The sequence below is a fragment of the Chelonoidis abingdonii genome, chromosome 5, assembly GCF_003597395.2.
Source record: "Chelonoidis abingdonii isolate Lonesome George chromosome 5, CheloAbing_2.0, whole genome shotgun sequence".
NCBI classification, from domain to species: Eukaryota; Metazoa; Chordata; order Testudines; family Testudinidae; genus Chelonoidis; species Chelonoidis abingdonii.
In genome coordinates, this window is record NC_133773.1 from 68,697,264 (window position 1) to 68,718,396 (window position 21,133).

At 39.1% G+C, this 21,133-nt stretch overlaps 1 protein-coding gene across 2 annotated transcripts in view; it reads right to left on the bottom strand.

Annotated features, from left to right (window-relative positions):
* The window catches only part of MARCHF1 (membrane associated ring-CH-type finger 1), a 247,434-nt gene that overhangs the window by 26,829 nt on the left and 199,472 nt on the right, over positions 1 to 21,133 (bottom strand). For both annotated transcript variants that reach the window (XM_032802951.2, XM_075066354.1), the window contains one exon: positions 14,317 to 14,497. In XM_032802951.2, the coding sequence (XP_032658842.1) occupies positions 14,317 to 14,497 (181 nt within the window). The remainder of the gene's footprint in view (positions 1 to 14,316; positions 14,498 to 21,133) is intronic.

A 21,133-nucleotide genomic window follows, 5' to 3' on the forward strand; every position in this document is an offset into this window, starting at 1 on the left:
TTCAGGTTCATGTTTCTGTGCAGCCATGGATGACATCACAAATATTTAAAACAGAAATGTCCTGAATTCCTTACACTTCCATGAGCGTTACTGAGATCAACCCGTGTAGCGGGGGAAATACAGAACTTGGGAATGGCAGATGAGTAAAAGAGGAAATAGCTTTTAGTAGTTGATTTTTAAGAAGTTTTATATTCTGATAACACTGCTCTACAGCCAAAATGCTTCTGAAATAAATGTAGTCAAACTTTACTAATTCTGGGTCACTGAGAATGAAAATGATGCTTAAAATTGTTGATTGGCTCTAGTCTAGCTGTTGGGCTCCAGACTACAGCAGTGGAATCTCCTGGCAGGTGATGTTAGGGTTTCCATGTTCCGTGACCGTCAAAAGGATCTTGTCCCATTCTTCTTCATGGAAGGTGATCTTGTAGCCTGCAACAACATCGATGGTGTGATGGCAGCCCTCAACATCGTTCACGATCCAGATGAGTGGAGACTGTTCATTGATTCATCGAAGACGAGTCTTAAAGCTGTTTTGCTGCATAATGGCAATGTTTTGCCATCAATTCCAGTTGGTCATGCAGTCCATATGAAGGAAACCTATGACAACATGAAACAACTTTTGAGGTGCATAAACTATGACCAACATCAGTGGCAGCTTTGTGGCAATTTGAAGGTTGTTGCTCTCTTGCTTGGTCTGCAGACTGGATACACAAAGTACTGCTGTTTTCTCTGCGAATGGGATAGTCGTGCAAGAGATTCCCACTACATCAAGAAAGATTGGCCACTCCGACAGTCATTGGAGCCTGGGAGGAAAAGTGTTCAGCATCCACCACTTGTTGAATCAAGGAAGATTTTGTTACCACCCTTACACATCAAGCTGGGTCTGATGAAGAACTTTGTCAAGGCCATTGACAAAACACAAGCAGCTTTCAAGTACCTCCGTGGAAAATTTCCAAGGTTAAGTGAAGCTAAGATAAAGGAAGGTGTCTTTGTTGGTCCTCAGATTCGTGAACTTCTTCGAGATGATGCATTTGACCATGCACTGCGTGGCAAGGAAAAGACGGCATGGAAAGCCTTCCAGTTAGTGGCAATAAATTTTCTCGGAAACAACAAGGCAGACAACTACAGGTTGTTGGTGGAAAACCTCCTCAAGGCATACAAAAGCCTTGGTTGCAACATGTCACTAAAGATACATTTTTTGCACTCTCATCTAGATTTTTTTCCACCGAACTGCGGAGCAGTGAGCGACGAGCACGGCGAGCGATTTCACCAGGACATTGCAACAATGGAGAAACGTTATCAGGGCAAATGGAGCCCATCAATGCTTGCAGACTATTGCTGGACAGTGACAAGAGATGCTCCATTTAATGAATACAAGAGACAAGCCAAGAAGCGCCGAGTAGACACTGAATAGGACTAAACTATGTACATAATAGTTTTTTGCCTTTTGTTTCATAATAAATTTTATTTATATAACCCTTTTGCTGATTTTTAAAGTGTTACATAAACAGGACAGGTGAAATATTATCATGTAAAGCAACCATAAACACATGAAAAGACCTAGGTTTACAATTTATGATTAAAACTCTACTATCTACACAATATACATAGACATAAAATGTAAAAACTTAAATATCTTAGAAACAGTAGCCAATCAGTTGTTTTAATTGTCATATTTGAATTCAGCACATCAAAATACATAATAAATACCACATTTTATCTCTGAAGCAGACGACTTCTCAAAAATTGTAGACTAGTGTAACCAAAGCTCTGGTTTTTTATTTTAAAATAAGAGCCCAAATCACCATGAACAGCAAAGCGACATTAGAAACAATAAAAGCCATCTTGTATTCTCTTCAAGAAGGCTGTTGCACTGTGATGTCACAGTACAATGTTCTGATGTGATGACATTTTGCTAGCATGATGATGCTTTGGGGATATTTTTGGGTCATGAAAGGTTGGGAGGGTCAGATTCTCAGCTGCTATAAAGCACTGTAAATTGGGACAGGAGCAGCAGAACCTCCACTGAACGGAACAAAAAGAAAAATTGGGAGTGGTGGGTAGCCCAGACTATCCACTGTGAAATATTTATGACCTATTGTTCTTGTTATGGCACAAGTCATGAGAAGATTGCACCATAAGAACAAGTATATGTGTGATCTGTTTACATACAAATTAGCCGTAGAGCTCAACTGTAATTGCTAAAACATTAGAAGTACAACTGTCTGTACAAAACAGTCCCTTGTATCCTTGAGGCATCACAACTGGACATAAATGCTATAGAATTATTTTAACTTTAAAAGCTTTAATATACACATTCTCCCTTGTGCACAAAGTTGTACACTATAATAACATGATAGCCAATAAAAAAGTAATAGCTTTGTGCCTTTGTGCATGCTGGTGAAGTATGTGACCTCACATATTACAAGAAATGAGTGTGATTTAAGGCTTGCAATGTTTGAGTCTTAGTTTACTGTAGGAAAGAAAACACTGATGCTGGTTGCCTTGACAACACTGTGTAGCAGAAATCAAAGGAAAATGCAGGACCTTTTGCTATGTCAAGGATTGAAACGTATCCACCAAATTAGGTTAAAAGAAAACGAATCCCACAGCAAGTCAATGTTACCGGACCCACACATTAGCTATCATTTCTTATCATGGATCTTGTTATAAAGATAATAAAGGCTGCATGGTGTCTACATCACAACTCAGAGTAATAGAAGAAAAAAGCAAGGGATACAGTAGTGACTGCTCAAAAGTTTCCTTTTTTCCTAGGAGATACTGCAGGTCAGTTCAGGTTGTGACAGAATCTCTTCAGCTGGGAGGAGTGTTTTGTAATGGACTAGCTTGATTTCACAGCTGGAGCTCACACAGCTCTCTGCAGGGAATATCAGTTTCAGCAGTGAATACCACATGGCATGTTCTTAAATAATGAGCGTAAATAGGAATGATCAAAGTGAAGCTATCTTTTAAACAAAAAGAAATCAACATCTTTCAGCATATTTTGCCTTCATTTCAATTATTATATCACCCGCTAAAGATTTATCCTCAAATCATCAAGCCTTGAACTAATCCCTCCAGTAAAATACTATTTCTATTATCAGACAGATGCACTTCCTAAAGGTTACTCCTCTTCTGGCTTTGTACTGACCACGCAATTTCAAGGCTCCATCACAAAGAAAACATTTCTGTTAATGAAACCTAAGTCATTTTCTTCTAACTCTTATGTCCCATGTAAAGGGCTGACTTGAAACCATATGAGAAGAATGTATTATATAGAATACAAAGATTTGGAGGATAGTTATAATGTCAGTTTGATATGCTAGATTCTGCACTGTTTCCTGCCTCTATAGAGTCTATGGGCAAGCTGAGACTGAAAATTTTGCCAAGCAAAATTGTTCGAACCCATGAAGGTGAAACAGTACAATACAAGGAGTAGTGTGAGAATCTTTCCCTAAGTGTTCGTGGAATAGACTCGGTGAGAGAGACTGGATTATTATTATTATTAGCGAACACAACATAATGTATAGAAAATCTGTAACAGAGTTTTGCCTTAAGATATCTTGATGGAGCTCATTTGTGACTGGTATTATGGCTTTTTATTCTTGCCTCTATAGAGAGAGCAATACTAAGTAGATCTTAATCAGTCGCCAGGCCCTTCCCTAGGACCCAGCAAGCCCTGCTGCAGGACAAAGGGTAATAATTTGTTACTTATTACATTAAAACTGAATATCTGCTTTTAACCAACAGTGAATCTCTCTGTTGAATAACTTAATTCTTCACTAACCCGCCTCAACCACTGAGCTACTAATCTACCCCATTGGTGCACTGGGAGGACAGCAGTGACTTTATATTTTTCTTTTGGAGAGTCTTGAATATGAGCTAACCCATTTAAATTAGTTTCTTTCTTCTATATATTTTATTATTCTTATTATGGCTGATGTTATCATGTGGGGAGAGACCTTATCTTCCATCTGCCTCATTATGGGTATCAGTGGGCTACCTAAAGTAATCCCATGGAGTCCTCTGATATATGAAAATCAGTAGCCCAATTGAGAACTGTCTAGTAGTAATGCTTGATTTGGTATACAATATCAATGTATAAACAAACTCAGGCTGCAAGGTTTGTGAATGCTTGGAAGAGCTACATCGACAATCTCTAATGCATAAACAAAAAAGATCACATTTGTCTGAATATTAACAGTTCTAAACTTGTATTTAATTTGTTAATATGAGTAATGACAGAATTGTCATTCAATTTAAGAAAACCCAGTTTTGTAACGAGGAGCATCCTGTAACTTCTATTATCCTTCCAAATAGAAATAAAATGGTGCCTGAATTGCTGCATAAACAAAGTTGATAAATTTATTTTTAATGGTTAATGGTATTTACATGATAATGATTTGTGAAATTACTCTTACTTCCTAAATACAGTAAAAAGCTTTGTTATCTGGTATGTTCAGGGAATGGGGGCTGCTGGTGAGTAAAAAATTCCAATTAACTAAGAGGGAGGGAGATTGGGTGTGGGATGGGGCTCAGAGCAGGGGGTTGGGGCACAGGAGGGGTGCAGGGTACTGGATCTGGGTGGCGATAAATGGGGTGGTTCCCCACAAGTGGCAACCTGTCCCTGCTGCTCCTAGGCGGAGGCGCAGTAGGCAGCAGTGTGCTGCCCCCGCCCTGAGCACTGGCTCTGCAGCTCCCATTGGCTGAGAACTGCTGCCAATAGGACATGCTGGGGCACTGCCGCTAGCAGGGAGTCGCCCCAGATGAGCACCACCTGGATCCAGCACCTTGAATCCCAGCCCCCTGCCTTGAGCCTCCTCTCACACCCAAACTCCCTCCTAGATCCTGCGTCCCACACCCCCTCCCCACACTCTGAACCCCTTGTGGCCTTTCCTCTGCCTAAGAGCAGCAGGGACATGTCACCATTTCCAGGGTGCCATGCAGAGCCAGGTAGGGAGCCTGCTGACCCCACACCAACCGGACCATAAACCAGGCTTTCAATGAGGATCAGAAATGCAGGTTTACAGAGTTTTCTGGTTGGTAAAGTGCCAGGAAACACAGATTTTACTGTAAATGGTTATTTAAAAATTTTCCAAAGTTAAATCAAAACCAGGAGAGAAAGAAAGTCATATTTGACCCTACAGAATAATCAGTTGGGATAATACATTAAAGGAAAATAGCTCATCAGAGACCAAAAATCTTTAACTAGATAGCAAGATTTAAATATGAAAAGTAATTTGAAATATAATCATAGTGAGAGGCTTTGGGGAAAATCTCCATTTGAAGATGTATCTCTGTGTTATGCACATTTTAATTTGATGCTTTCATCCATTCCATATGGATTATTGTAATATGTTGATTAAGTTTATGTTTTTTACTATGCTTCACGCTTCAAATATTGGATTGAGTATCTCTGAACTGTAGCTGTAACTTTACCAACTATATCTAAGTTTATTTTATAACAAATGAGGCCTGGAAGAGACTGAGATAGGCAAACGGGTATAAACTGGCATATGACCTTTGATTTCCACAGGGCTATCAAGTTTGCATCAACTGAGAATCTGGCCCATGGCCCCATCTGATTCAGACATAATTCTACTGAAAATATCACAAGGTAAGTGCCAATCTGACATAGGGGGAAATTAATTCCTGACCCCACATATAACGATCAATTAACCTCTGAGCATATGAGCAAGAACCAGCCAGCCAAGCACCTAAGAGAGAGAGAATTTTCCATGCCACTTCAGAGCCCTGGCCCTCCCCATCCTATGTACCATCTCTAGCCGTGACCATCTCTCATTCTTCTGAGGAAGGAGATTAAAAGAAACGCAACAGAATACATTGGGGAAGGGGAGTGGGAGATAAAATCCATTCCTGACCCCTGGAGATGACTATATGAAACCCTTAAGTATGAGCTTTTAGGACATATGACATAAGCCAAAAGTGAACTCCGGCACTGTTGAGCCTTGTCCCCCCCTTACCACCACAAGCAATCCCATCAGACAGTCACACTCATAAATTTGTCCAGCTCTCTCTTAAAACTAAATAATTTTTTTGCCCCTCACAACTCCCATTGGGAGGCTGTTCCAGAATCTCATCCTTCTGATGGTTAGAAACTTTCTTCTAATTGTCAGCCTGAATTTGTTCGTGGCTAGTTTATATCTAGTTTTGCTTGTGCCAGAATTCTCTTTCAACTTTAATAGCTCTTCTCCCTCCCTGCTATTTATCCAACTGATGCACTTATAGGGAGCAACCCCCTCTCAGATGCCTTTTTGCTAGACTAAACAAGCCAACCTCTTCCAATCTCTTCTCATAAAAAAGACCCTTCATTCCCATTATCACCCAATAAGCTGTTCTCTGCACTGGTTTCATTTTGAATTTGCCTTTCTTGAACACAGGTGATGAAACTGTAAACAGTATTCCAAATCAAGTCTTACCAGTGCCTTGTTCAATGGCATTAATACTGCTCTCTACTGGAAATGACTCATTTGATACATCCTAGGATCGCATTTGCCTTTTTTCACAGATGCTTCACATTGGTGGGTCATAGTCATTCTGGGATCAACCCACACAACCAGGTCTCTCTCCTCCTCTGTCGCTTCCAACTGACAAGACCCAGCTTGTAGTAGAAATTCTTATTATTAGACCCTAAGTGTTTGACCCTGCACTTTGTACTATTGAATTTCATCCCATTTCTGCCATGGGAGTCTTCAAGGTCACCCAGCTCTTCCTGTATAATATTCGGATCTTCCTCTATACTGCCAATGCTTCCCAACTTTGTATCATTAGCAAACTGTATTAGCACACTCCTATTTGTGGCAAGGTAGTGAACAATAATATTGAATAAGATTGGTCCCAAGAATGATCCTTGAGGAATTCCACTAGCAATCTCTGTCTAGTCCAATAATTCACTTTTTAGCACAACCTGTTGCTTCTTCCCCTTTTGCCAGTTCCTTATCCACCTTATAATGCTTGTACTGATCCCCTTCTTTCCTAATTTAACTAATAATTTCCCACATGGTACCATTTTAAATGCTTTACTGAAGTTCAAGTATGTAAATGTGGGTTTATCACACAGTCTTAGACTGTATTGTAAACAACATTAATACAAAATTAAGGGCACATGGAAGTCTGAGGCATAAAACCTCTGAATAAATATAGTACTTCACCAGTCAAGTTAAAACAATGTTCTTTTAATGCCAATCCTGTTTCATAGTATCGTAGAAATAGAAATGTAGATAATCTGTAAACAGGTTCAGTTTTGATCCTTACAAGTCTGGCATTTGAAATGTTCCAAAGATGCTATTATGAAAACAATTATAACAGAACATACTGCAATCAAGAGTCAAACCTCCATGGTCTGGTATCAAACAGGGGTTTGTGAGAATTAGTGGCAAGACTGGTAATAGGATCGTGATGGTGCACTCCATATGATGTTATGAAAATATGCTAATGAGTGAATATAATGTAACTGGAATATGCTTCATGCAAATGGTCTCTTGTAAGGTATCATTACAAAGCTTATAATCTACTGAGTGTGATCATCTTATTTGTATAAATGTATCATTCTTGTATCTGAAACTAGAAATATGAAATCTAACTCTGAGGTCCTATTGTAGTTATGCAAAGTGTAGGCCATTAATGGTGAATTAGAATCTTAAGGGTGCCCATCAACTAGGATAACTGACTGAAGATGGTTCTGTTTTACCTGTAAGTCTTCCTGTATACGTGTGTGCTGTCAAGTGGGTAATGAAGTCTTACAGTGACATGTGATCATGTCACCTGAACTGGAATCCATCTTTAACTTTTTCCTTTTAGAAGGAGGGGTGGGAATCCAGAGCGGGACAAAGGATTCCCGCCTTATGCAAAAGATATATAAATGGGTGGAACAGAACAAAGGAGGCTGCAATCATGAGAAATCCCCTAGCTACCACCTGACCTGGAACAAGGACTGTATCAGGGGAAAGGATTGTAACCAGACTAGGAAGGTATCCAGTCTGTAACAGAAGCTTACTGAAACATTTCTGAGGGTGAGATTTTATCTATATTCAGTTTTCTTACTGTATTAGGTTTAGAGTTGCGTGTTTTATTTTATTTTTCTTGGTAATTCACTTTGCTTTGTCTGCTATTACTTGGAACCACTTAAGTCCTACTTTCTATATTTAATAAAATCACTTTTTACTTATTAATTAACCCAGAGTGTGGGGGCAGGGGGGAACAGCTGTGCATACCTCTCTATCAGTGTTATAGAGGGCGAACAATGTATGAGTTTCCCCTGTATAAGCTTTATACAGTGTAAAACGATTTTATTTGGGGGTTGAACCCCATTGGGAGCTGGGTATCTGACTGTTGGAGACAGGAGCACTTCTTAAGCTGGTTTCAGTTAAGCCTGCAGCTTGTAGGGGACGTGGTTCAGACTTGGATCTGTGTTTGCAGCAGGCAAGCGTGTCTGGCTCAAACAAGGCAGGGTTCTGAAGTCCCAAGCTGGCAGGGAAAACAGGCTCAGAGGTAGTCTAGGCACATCAGGTGGCATTCCCAAGGGGATTTCTGTGATCCAACCCATCACAAGGATATTGAGCCCTTCACCTTCAGATTGCTGCTTCAAATCTAGCCCTGATGGTAGTAGTGAAAATAACTGTTTTAAGCTGACAGCTGTTTGGTGGGTTTAGTAGAGCTGGTGGAATGCTTTAAAAAAGCTGATTCATTAATAATGTTTTATTACACTTGTGTAGTTCAGTTTACTATGATTCACAGACTCACATTATTCATTGTTTGTGAATCCAGTTTCATGCATTTTAGCACATAATGTTTATTCATACCAGATGCTGGTTCTTCATTATTCACTATTCCCCTATTCAACAAGCTTTAGTCATCCAACAGGGAGCAGAAATAATATTTAGGTGACTGACCACACAATGTGAATAGTAAAGAGCCAAAGAGAACTGCTGTCAAATAATCCATATGCTGAACATTATTCATCAAAACTATTCAGCAAATACTTACAAAGAACAAATACATTCAAAGAAAAATGAAGATGGAGTCATGAATTGCTTGCTAGTCAAAAAAAGGCTAAATTCTTAAGAATGTTATAGATATAGAACAATCTCTAATCATTAGTTCTCAGATTGTAGTCCATGGAGTGCCCATGGTTTGCAGAGCCCTTATAGGGATGACCAGAACAAAAGGCTTTTCAGAAAGAAGGAAGGAGGGTGTTATAGCACGTCTTCACCTCTATGGTACTCCCTCGCACCTGGATATGGCATTGCAGGGGATTTTGCTTCTAGTGCCTTCAGTGGCCACTTTCTCAGCCCTATGAGGGCCTGTCTTTCTCTGGGTCTTCTGTGGCCAATTAGACCTCATCAAAGGCTTTCTGAAAGTCCAAGTACATCATATCCACTGGATTGTCCTTGTTCACATGCTTGTTGATACCCTGAAAAAATTCTAATAGATTGATGAGGCATCATTTCCCTTTACAAAAGCCACGTTGACCCTACCCCAACATATCATGTTTAGCTATGTGTCTGATAATTCTGTTCTTTACTATGGTTTCAATCATTTGCTTGGAACTGAAATTAGGTTTACCAGTTTGTAATTGCTTCTGGAGCCTTATTTAAAATCGACATTACACTACCTACCCTCCAGTCATCTGGTACGGTGGCTGATTTAAGAGATAGGTTACATATCACGGTTAGTCATGGGAGTCAGCTAACTGTATCCAGGAAACAGAATTTCTCTCAGCTAACTGTTCAGTGCCTCATATGCCATCTACTGTGTTCTTACTGGTCCATTCATCTGTAGAGCTCACTGTTATTTCACCTTATTGGACTGTGTATATCTTACCCCTACCCTACCAGTGGACTTGACCTTGCCTGGCCTTGAGCACTTCTTTCATCTGTGCCTACCACTGTTCTGTCTTTCAGGTAGTCTCAGGTCCCATGAACTCAATGACTAAGTCTCCAGTGGACATAACATACAGTAGGGATTGGGTGTAAGTGTGATCTGCTGGGAGCTGATGGCACTCAGCAACACTTTGCAAGAGATGCTCAAACCCTCATTTGCATGGCTGCAAGACTGAGTCCTAAGGACCTGATCCGGAAAGTTGCTAAGAACCTTAACTTCCAAAGGGAGCTCAATATCTCCCAAGATCAGGTTACAATCTTGGCTCAGTGTCCTAGGTCACCACAAAATCTGTCAAATAATAGCCTTCTCTGTTCTCAGTTGCTGAAAATTTCCTTGGGTGAACCTCAGAAATCTACCATTTTGCTGACACTTCTGTGCTTTACAGTTTGCCTTCCTTAATGAAGTTCAACAGCTCTGTAGAGCAAGAGGCTGTGTGGGGATCTGGGGGAGCTGACAGTTGCCTAACAGGCTGTGGAATCTGTTAAAAGCACATGGAGGTTTGCAATAGAAGGTACCTGAGAGCCAAGATCCACTAGGCAGAGGGCAGTAGTCTACATGGAGAAGGATAGTCTGGAAAAGATGGGTCTATAGATGGCTTTGAAAGGGATGGTCATCAAGGGAAGCTCTGGAGACCAGTGAGGGATTGGGGGTGGGAAATCTTTCATATTTAAAGTGGTTTCACAATCAAAGCCATATTGTTTTCCTCTTAAAGAGGGAAGCTTTAACAGATTATCTGCGAATACCATGGCTTTTTCAATATTAATAAAACTTCTGTGATGAATTAGACAGGAATATGTAAATTGCTTTTCTATACATTTTTCATTGTCATTGTATTTTTAACTGATTCCTTTATGTCTTGAAGCATTTACAGTCGATTCAGGCACTCTTGAAGTAACCAAAGTTTCCAGAAACTGCCTGTTATACAGCAACATTTCTCAATCTACGTAACTAACCTATTTAGCTGGAAGTAAGTATTTCCTAAAACGATTTTTTCTACTCTCATTCATTAGTAATGAGTATTCTCATTTTTTAAAAATTTGTTTAGTTTGCTATTTTACTCCAAAATGAAACTGCACTACAAATGTACAATAGAGCCACAGGATAATGTACTTCATGGTAACACACTTTTAGGCTATGTACACACTACAGCTTAAGTCAGTATAAGTCATGTTGCTCAGAGGTGTGAATAAACCACCCCCGAGAGATGTAAGTTACACTGGCCTAAGCACTGGTATGGACAGCTCTATGTCAGAGGGTTCTCTCACCAGCATAGCTACCGCCACTCACAGGGGCTGGTGTACTTAAGTCAATGGGAGATCTCTCTCCCCTCGGCTTAGAGCATCTGAACTACCAGTGCTACAGCAGCACAGCTGCACCGTTGTAAGCTCTCTAGTGTAGCCAGCCGCAGCCTTACTCCAAGCTACCCTGGAACACATACTTGCTTTCTCTCTCCCTTAACCCATTTTTAAAATATATATCTTTCCACACATGGACAGATCCAGAGTTATGGGATGGCCCTATTGAATTTAACAGAGATAACATCAATGGTATAGAACTGTAAATGTAAAAGCTTACAGAATTTAATTAATAGAGAATGATAGTTTTTTCTGAACCATCTTATAAATTGTTTAGCAGTGCTATACATTTTCTATTAAATTCTATAAGACGGTTGAAAAAGTATTGAGAAAGATTACCTTTTTCGATGATATTTAGTCATAAGAGCAAGCCCAGCTAGACTGCATGGATAAAGATAGGTAGTCTCTGTGGCCCTCTCCTCCATTAAATATGAAGGTAGCTGTATTCTAGAATCCTACAGATCACACTTAACCTGAAAATGCCTTACTTTGGCTACACTTGCCATAAAAGTCACTCTCAGTGTTCCAAACTGACCAGTTGTAGAGAAGAAATAATTGTTTTGGGGATTCCCAATGAAGTGACTAATCCTGCTATCACTGAGATCAGTTGCAGAACTCCCATCCATTTGAAAGGGAATGGGATCAGGATTGCAGTGCATGGGTAGGCAATGCTCTGGCATAGAAATGGACGCCTCCATCTGATGCCTTTTAAGGGCTGAGTGGGATTATAGACCATTAATGGGACAGGTTAGGACATCTGAATTCACCAAGTTCATATAGATTGTGTTATTGCCACAACTACTAATGCACATGAACATTCATACGGCTGATCTCTGTGCGATCTCTCTTCCCATTCTAATTTTGCTTTTGCAACAACATACAAAACAGCTTCTTCATGACTGTATGGTGTATCTTAACATGGTGACATGATAAGAAGAGATAAATGTAAACACTTAGGCATGGTATATCCATGATATTATATCAAAAGGATGTAAGACTCAGGACTCCATTAATGCAAGTAATATAAATAATTTAAGAACTTCTTAGCATTGTTTCAAAGAAATTCCTGGTAATTTTGGTATGTTGAAGTAATGAGCAGAGAGAAGAATTAACCAGAGAAGACCAGCAAGAAAGAGGAGAAAAAGTATATTTCCGAGACCAAATTACAATATAAAATTCATACTTTTGTCACTGATTTCAGTGGGAGGACTGGGTCCATGCAGTTATATACTGGGCACATAACATACCAATATTGTATGTACAGTATGAATTTTCGGAAAAAAGACTGGTTGGCATCTTTTAACATTGCTGAAATAAACAGGGCTTGGAATGCTTCTTCTAGTGGAAAATAAGTATTTTCTGAAAAGCAGGGACAATCCCTGGCATGTACAAAATTAGAGATATTACCAAGAACTGGTGATGACTGAGAGCCGGGGACCATGACTAAAGTGTTTGCCATTCAGTGAAGAAAGTTACAGAGTTACACGAATGCAGTTGTGTGTAACCACTCTAAATTTGCCAGTATTCTATATGATTTTCAGAATGAAAGAAGAATTCTGAGTGAGAATTACCTGCTCAGATGTTAATAGTAGTGTTAGTTTTTCATTTCTTTTCATCGTGGAAGCTGTAACTTGTATTTCTTGGGCTTTTCACACATCCCGTTTAAATTTAATGTATAGTGGAATTAGGCAGATTTTTTGTTTAAATAATATGCTCTCAGTGTATTCACTTGGGAAACATGGCAATTTTTACTTGTAAATTTGGCAGTTACATTGGCGAGAGTGAGCAATTTGTTTAGATCATGCCAGAGTGTGTGACTAAAGATATTTAAGTATGCTCCAGATACAATTTGCCTGTGTATATTAAAAATTATAAATAATAATAAATAACTTTTTTAGATGTGCTCAGTTCTCAGATCCCAGGTTTAGTTTGCAAGACTGGCAGTTTAAAATAAAGTATTCCTTCTCTGTAACATGACCGTCTGTGATAAAGCATTTGCAGATCAAATTAAGACTTCTGTGACACCTGCACAGCCCCAGTGCTTTTTATTAGCTGGTATAATTGATTGGAACTTGCTAAATAATTTCTGTGAATGAGACACAGGAAGGCATAGCATCCTGCTCACTCTCTAGGCTGTGTTAACAAGAGTAAAAAGCACTAAAACCTATCTTTTTTTCACCGAAGTGGCTCTGAATACACATAGGTAACAGGTCTGTTGAGTAAGATGTTATTTTTACATAATCACTTTTCAGAAAACCTCACATAAAAATTAAAGTTTAGCTTTAAATTAGATGCTGGCTCCAGTGAAACTCCTAAAGATAATAAAACCTCAGCAGGACACAATGATGTACTGGGGGAAGCAGGGAAGAGAATCACAAGAGAAAGAAAGGATATTTCCCTTTTGCAAAAAAATTAACATCTCTTCACCTTCTATACACTGACACTTCATTGTCAATTAAACTGACTTTTAAAAGATTCATCTGGAAGCACATTTATCCTCAAACTGCATATACTTGACTTCCTAGATACCAAATCAGTTAATGTAACCTAATTTACAGAGGGAACTTAATGCACATGGATGGGTATTATAAATTTTCACACAAATGTAACCATTAACATTTATGCATCTAGAAGCATTACTTGGGTTATCTCCAGTTTCCATCTCTGCACAATCATCTGCATAAATCTCAACCAAAAATTATGGGCTTGACAGAGGAATTGCAGGGTGATATTCTATGACCTATATTATGTGAGAGATCGGATTAGATTATTGTTGAGTCCATTCTGGTTTTGTAATCTATGTACATACCAATATAACACCAAAGCTAAGGAAGAAAAATCGAAACAGCAAAATATATCATATGAAACAATGTTCTAAGGGCATGAAACGCATTTGACCGGAACCACAACTGCTGTAAACTGATCAGCTTCTGTGTTCATTGCAACAGTAAATCAAATGACATTTGGGAAATGTAAATGTATCTTAAATATGTCAGCAGGTTGTACAGCCATCTCATCCTTTCAACATTTGAATATAATTAAATTACTAATATTGTACCTTCCGGAGAGGTTTGAGCTTGGTCTCCATTATAAAGTCATACTTGCAGAGTTCACAACAGCGTGTATCTGAGCTTTTAATCCACTGGTGCAGGCAGGCCTGATGAACAAAGCGTAGGGTCCCTGTACAGCGACATGGTGTGATGAGGGGGCTTTCATCATCTCCCTCACAGTGACAGATCCTGACAGGGAGGACAGCAACAGAGAGTAAGGGAGCTTTCAAAGAGCAAAGAAAAACACTGGTTTATTTACACTGATTTTCATTCTCAGATTTGACATTCATAAGACTCAAGGTATGTGACCTTTTAGATTAGAGCCCAGAAATGCATTCCTCATTCCCTTCTGACACTTTTAATTTGCTGTGTGATCTAGAGACAAATCAGTAGAAATTATACTCATTTCCCTCTCCCCCTCCCGCCCCCAGCATTTGTATGACAAAACCTTTAGGGCCTAGTTCTGTCACCTTACTCATGCTGAGTAGTACCTCACTCTGTGAGTAGTCCCAGTGATATACTCAGCTAGGGTGACAGAATCAGACCCCAAGTTAAACAGGCAAAGTATGAAAGGTATAGAAAGCCTACCCTGAAAAGCGGTAAGGGAAACAGACTGATAGATATCTTTAGCATTCATATAGTCCCCTTGGGAGAGGGTGAGAGGGGACTGGAAGAGTCATAGCCCTGTCTGTTCTCCATTTGTCTCTGCCTCTTTTGAGGTAGGCAGCTGCACTATCTGGAAGCACAAAGACTACAACAGCAGCCAGCCTGGCTATGTCTACACTGCAGCTGGGAGTGAGCTTCCTAGCCAAGACAGACAAATTCATGCTAGTGGGACTTAAGCTAGCATGCTAAAAATAGCAGGATAGAAACTGGAGCTTCAGCAAAGACTTGGATAGCAGCTACCTGAGCTCACACTCAGAGCATCCAGTGAGCTTGAGAATCCAAGCTGCTATTTTTAGCATACTACCTCAAGCCCCACTAGTTTGAGTCTGTCTACCCATGCTGGGAGGCTCCTTCCTAGCTGCATTGTAGATGTACCCCTTGAGGGTGTTGTGGGTGCACTTTGTGGGGACTAGTCACAGACTGAGTACTAGCTGGTAATGGGATACAGAGCTTTTTTTACTTTTGGATCTCTGTTTCAAATGTATTTGGAGTCAGTAGTGCCCTAAAGGTACTATTATTTGATGTCTTTTCTGTGGCCTACGTCAAATGACTTGGTGATCTCAGTCAGTTCTTAGTAAACATCTGTCCACATTAAAAACCAAACCAAAAACCACAATAATCAGAACTGGTATTTACTGACACCTTTGCTGACAGTGTCTCTAGAAAGGCTAAGAATTGTTTTGCAGGTGAACAGAGGACTTTGCTGTAGGACTGTTCATTAAAAAGAAGTTTAATTTCAACAAACACTCACAAAAGCTAAGTGGATATTCTAAATGGCAAACTGAAAAAAAAAATAAAAAAGCCACAAGCAATGCATCAAAACCCAAACCACATCAACCTCAAAATAGAGAAGTGGTAACCAAGGCACTTAGTCCTTCAGAGGCACATGAAGCTTGCAACAGGCAATTAAAATGTAGAAAAGGAACACTTTGTGACTCTTCTGCAAATTCTGTTGCTTGTATGAGAAAACCTAAAGAAAAACTTTTTCCGCAATATACAGACAACTATGTTCAGTCTGTTCCCTATGGGGGCTGTCATGCTGGATTTGTTTTACAAAGGGAAGGAGCGTCATATCCATCAGGATACATGAGCACTTGACATGAATCATGAGAAGGGCTAGCAAAGTCTTACAAATATGTTGCTATAACTATTGACTACAATGGTAGCAAATATGCTGCCTAGTCTATTGGTAGAAGAAAGAGGAAATTTGAAATTCAAGCAAGAGTTGACTTATGCCAAAAGTGCCATTGAAAAAACTCAACTCCCTTCTGTATCTTTCAAAGGCCTCGCCCACAGCCATGAGAAAATTAGTCTACAAAAATGAAAAAGCAGAACAGAATCAGTCTTCCAGATGTACAGCCAGAAATGAAAACACAACTTAAAAAGAAAACAGTACATGAAACTGAGAACTGTCCACGCAGTTGGTTCAGTCAGTGATCTTACAATGGTGCCTAGGCACTGCTCAAAGACACAAATCTTCACTCATGCACCACTTTAGGTTTTTGTACATGTTCAGGCAAGTTCACATTCTACAAAAAAGATCCATCCGTGTTCAAACCTGCGTGGGGAGGGATAGCTCAGTGGTTTGAGCATTGGCCTGCTAAAACTAGGATTGTGAGTTCAATCCTTGAGGGGGCCATTCAAGGATCCGGGGCAAAAATCTGTCCGGGGATTGGTCCTGCTTTGAGCAGGCATTTGGACTAGAGGGTTCTCAAACTGGGGATCAGGACTCTGCAGGGGTCACAAGGTTATTACACAGGGCGTTGCAAGCTGTTAACCTCCACCCTAAGTCCACTTTGCCTCCAGCATTTATAATGGTGTTAAATATATATAAAGTGTTTTTAATTTATAAGGGGGGGGTCACACTCAGAGACTTGCTATGTGTAAGGGGTCACCAGTAAAAAAAAGTTTGAGAGCCATTGGACTGGATGCCTCCTGAGGTCTCTTCCAACCCTGATATTCTATGATTCTAGCCCAGCCAAACTTGACAAATTGAAGCCTCGGCTATTATGTGTCCTCACTGTACACTGACTTTTTACTGAAACCCTCCCTTAAATAGGACTTTTTTTAAATGAATAACTAGCTATTTTGATACAGCATGCACATTCCCAAGAGTTGATTAAAGTTTTGTGAATGCGGTTATGAACTTACCTCTTTGCTAATGGTAATTTGTAAGTCTTACTCTTTGCCAGTTTAGATAAAAGTTTTATCTCTGTCTAAAACATTACATAAAAAAGCAACATCACTTACTTTTTAAATTAAAACCATTTTCCAAAGGGAAAATACAAGGTTTTGCTCATTTTAATTCCAGTTACATACAATTTACTTTACAGCATTTAAGCCATTTAGAAATTAGACAACTAAATTGGGTACCCAAGAGTCTTTTTCAACCATTGTTGAAATCGTTTTACATTATTATAAAAGCTAAAATATCAAGCTAAAATTCCATTGGGATCTGCAAATAAAATGACAGTACTACTTTGAAAGGAACAAAACTATTCTTCAGTAGAAACACTTAATACAGAACACTACCTGAAATATAAATTAAAAACATGCAATGAGAAAACAAACATTCTAGCAATAGAAATGATATCCAGAGGAAATGATTCTAGAAACAATTTTCACTATATTAAGTGCTCTTCTCTTCTGTGTATTTTTGTTCTGTTTGTAATTTATTTACCCATAAAAGATTGGCTTAGAATGATGCATGTCTTGAGTAAGTAAGTGTAAATGTTTGGCTTAGGAGTATTTGAACCAGCGCACCAATTGACCAGGGCTACCACTGCCCAGCTACCCTGGTCATAAATTTCACCTCATAAAAGATTTTCTTCAAGGATGTTGAAAAAAATATTGCATAAAATAATTATAGCTGGAGCGCTAGCAATAGCTGTATTTAAAGCTGCCAAAGTTTTTCCATTCTAGCCTCCCATTTTCTGATGCTCATAAACTGCTGAAATATCAGGTTGACATTTTGCAGGCCTGGTCTCTGCCTGAGGGTTTTATTTTTGTATATATATATTTTAAATACAGCTGTAGCTAGTTCTCCAGCTATAATTCAAATTTTACATATACGTTATAGCCACAACTATATAATTTAATATATAAATATATCACTTGATTCTATAAATATAAATACCCCATCCCCACCCTTGGAAAGTTTGAATACAAATTGTTTGGGCACTTTTGAGATGAATTAAATGGGAAAAAATATTCTGCGCTCCCCTGGAGAAATTATTTTGACTATAATTGGGAAAATAAGTTAATGACAGTTCAATGTTTTAAAAATACCTGCTCATGGACAGAGAACTAATTTGGCTACAGTGTAAAAAATATACACAGTGACCGAGGCAGGGCTCCTCAGGAGATATACTTCAATGATTTAGTTGCACTCTGATAGCAAGTGGTTTTACAAATATCTTGTAAGATCCACAGAACAGCAACTTCTAATTATGTATTTCTAAATTACAGAATTTATCCTTTTTTCTTAGAAAAACAAAATTAGAAAACACACACACATGAAATTCCATATAAAATACTATTAAGAGTATTTACTGTTGCATAGTTAACATTACTCCTTGTGCCTGTGCATTATATGAGTCACATATTCATAAATTCATAGATTTTAAGACCAGAAGAGACCACTGTGATAATTTAGTATGGCTTTATGCACAGCACAGACCATATGATTTCCTTGAATTAATTACAGCTTCGAGCCCAATAGCTGTGGTTGAACTAGAGCAGAGATCGGCAACCTTTGGCACACAGCCTGTCAGGGAAATCTGATGGCAGGCCGGGATGGTTTGTTTACCTGCAGCTTCCGCAGGTTCGGCCGATCGCAGCTCCCATTGGCTGCAGTTCGCCGTTCCAGGCCAATGGGGGCTGCAGGAAGCAGCGCGGGCCAAGGGATGTGCGGATCTCTGAACTAGAGCATATTTTTTAGAAAAACATCCAATCTTGACTTAAAAATTTCCATGATAGAACCCACCACAACCCCTTAGTAAGTTGTTCCACTAGTTAAATGCCCTTACTTTTAATAAGTTATCCTTTATTTCTAATCTGAATCTAATCTTCAACTTCCAGCCATTGGAACTTGTTATAACTGTCTGCTAGACAGTTCCCCATGTAGGTAATTATAGATTGTATTCACGTCACTCATTAACCTTTTCTTTGTTAAATTGAGCTCTTTGAGTCTATAAGGCCTGTTTTCTGATCCTTTAATCTGTATTGTAGCTCTCTGAACCCTCTCCAATTTATCAATATCCTTCTTGAATTGTGGAGCACCAGAACTGGTCCCACCAGTGCCAAACACAGGGGTAACATAACTTCCCTACTCCTACTCGATATTCTCCAAGGATGGCATTAACCCTTTGGTCACAGCACCACACTGGGAGCTTACATTCAGCTGATTATGCACTATGACCATCCCCCTCCCCCGAGTTTTTTTCAGAAACACTGGTTAGAGTCCCTGTGACTGTATGCTCTTCAAAATTCAAGACAAATGACAGGGCAGACTCGACTAGAATGCAGAAATCTAGTCCACTCTTCCCCACAGGATTTCTTGCAACAGTCTTGTTAAGCCCATGGGCCAGCACAGACAACCCAACAGTCTTTATGTAGCAAAGCAAATAAATTGTCCCCAAACCAAACTCAACAGTTTTGTGCTGGCCTGCTTGCATCCCTCACTCCTTCTGGAAGCCTCCCACAGTCTCTGCAGTGGTTCTAGGCTGACCCTTTCCTCAGGGAGCAAAGGATAGGAGGTCTGTTCTTCTCCGTCATCAGCTCGCTACTGAGCTCTTCTCTTCCTTTTTTATCTGCCCTTTCATTACCTGACAGTGAATGCACATGTAGCAGAGTGGGGCTGAGTAGGCCCACACAGCTCGTTAACATTTGATGGCTCACTGTGGGGTTGGTACCCGTATCACAAGTATGGCCTATATTCTTTGCTCCTAGTTATCTGACCTTACATTTAGCTAGATTGAAATGCACACTGTTTGCTTTCATCCAGCTTACCAAGTGAGCTAGATTGCTCTGTACCAGCGGCCTGTCCTATTCATTACGTACCACTCCTTCAATCTTGTCTCATCTGCAAACTTCACCAGCAATTATTTCATGTTTTCCTCCAGATCATTGATAAAAATGCTCAGCAGAGTAGGGCCAAGAATAGATCTCAGTGGGATATCACCAGGAAACACACCTGCTCAAATTGGATTCCCGTTTACAATTACATTTTGAGTCCTATGAGGCAGTTTTTAGTCCATTTAACGTGTGCAGGGTTGATTTTGCATTGTTATAGTTTCTTACTCAAAATGTTATGCAGAACCAAGTCAAATGCAGTATATAGGTTTAAGTACATCACATCAAATTACTGCCTGATAATTACATAATCATAAAATATTTCTCAAGCATAGAATTGTTTCTACCTTTAGAGACACACGCATAGGATCTGGTAGAATTATATGCTACTCTCTGTGTATGCAAGACAGAACCAATGAAAATTATTTATTTACAAAATGTGCTCCTGCAGAACCCAGATTTATTTGTTATGCACCAGGAAAACAATTTTATGAACAATTTGAGTATTGTTTCCATTTCTTATTTTCCATATGTTGTGAAATGTTCTGCAATATTTTATACAAAACTTTTTGCAAAAAAACTGTTTTCAAAGCTTTTCATTTACTGAAAACTGGGTTTTCAGTAAGAAAATATCTTTCAGTAAACAAAAGAAAAAAGAAAATTTTAAAAATAATTTAAATAAAAATTTAGAGATGAATTGACGGTTTCAGTAATATTGACAATTTTTTATGGTTTTCTATTTTATTAAAAAGCAATTTTTGACAACTCTTTTTGTGAGAAAAATTTTGACCAGCTCTAAAATGTACGTGATAAGATTGCACAAAAACTGAATGTTAATATATTGCATCATGTAACAAATTGAATGCATGATATAATTAAATGAATACACAGAAAAGGACAAAGGTAAAGTTGTACCTGCAACCTTAATTGTATCATCTTCTGACTTTTGAGTACATAACTGTGCTACCTTAGTTTTATCTTATACATAGACTCATAGGTCAGAAGGGACCAATAGGATCATCTAGTCTGACCTCCTGCACAAAGTAGGCCACAGAACCCTGCCCATCCACTTTTATAACAACCCCT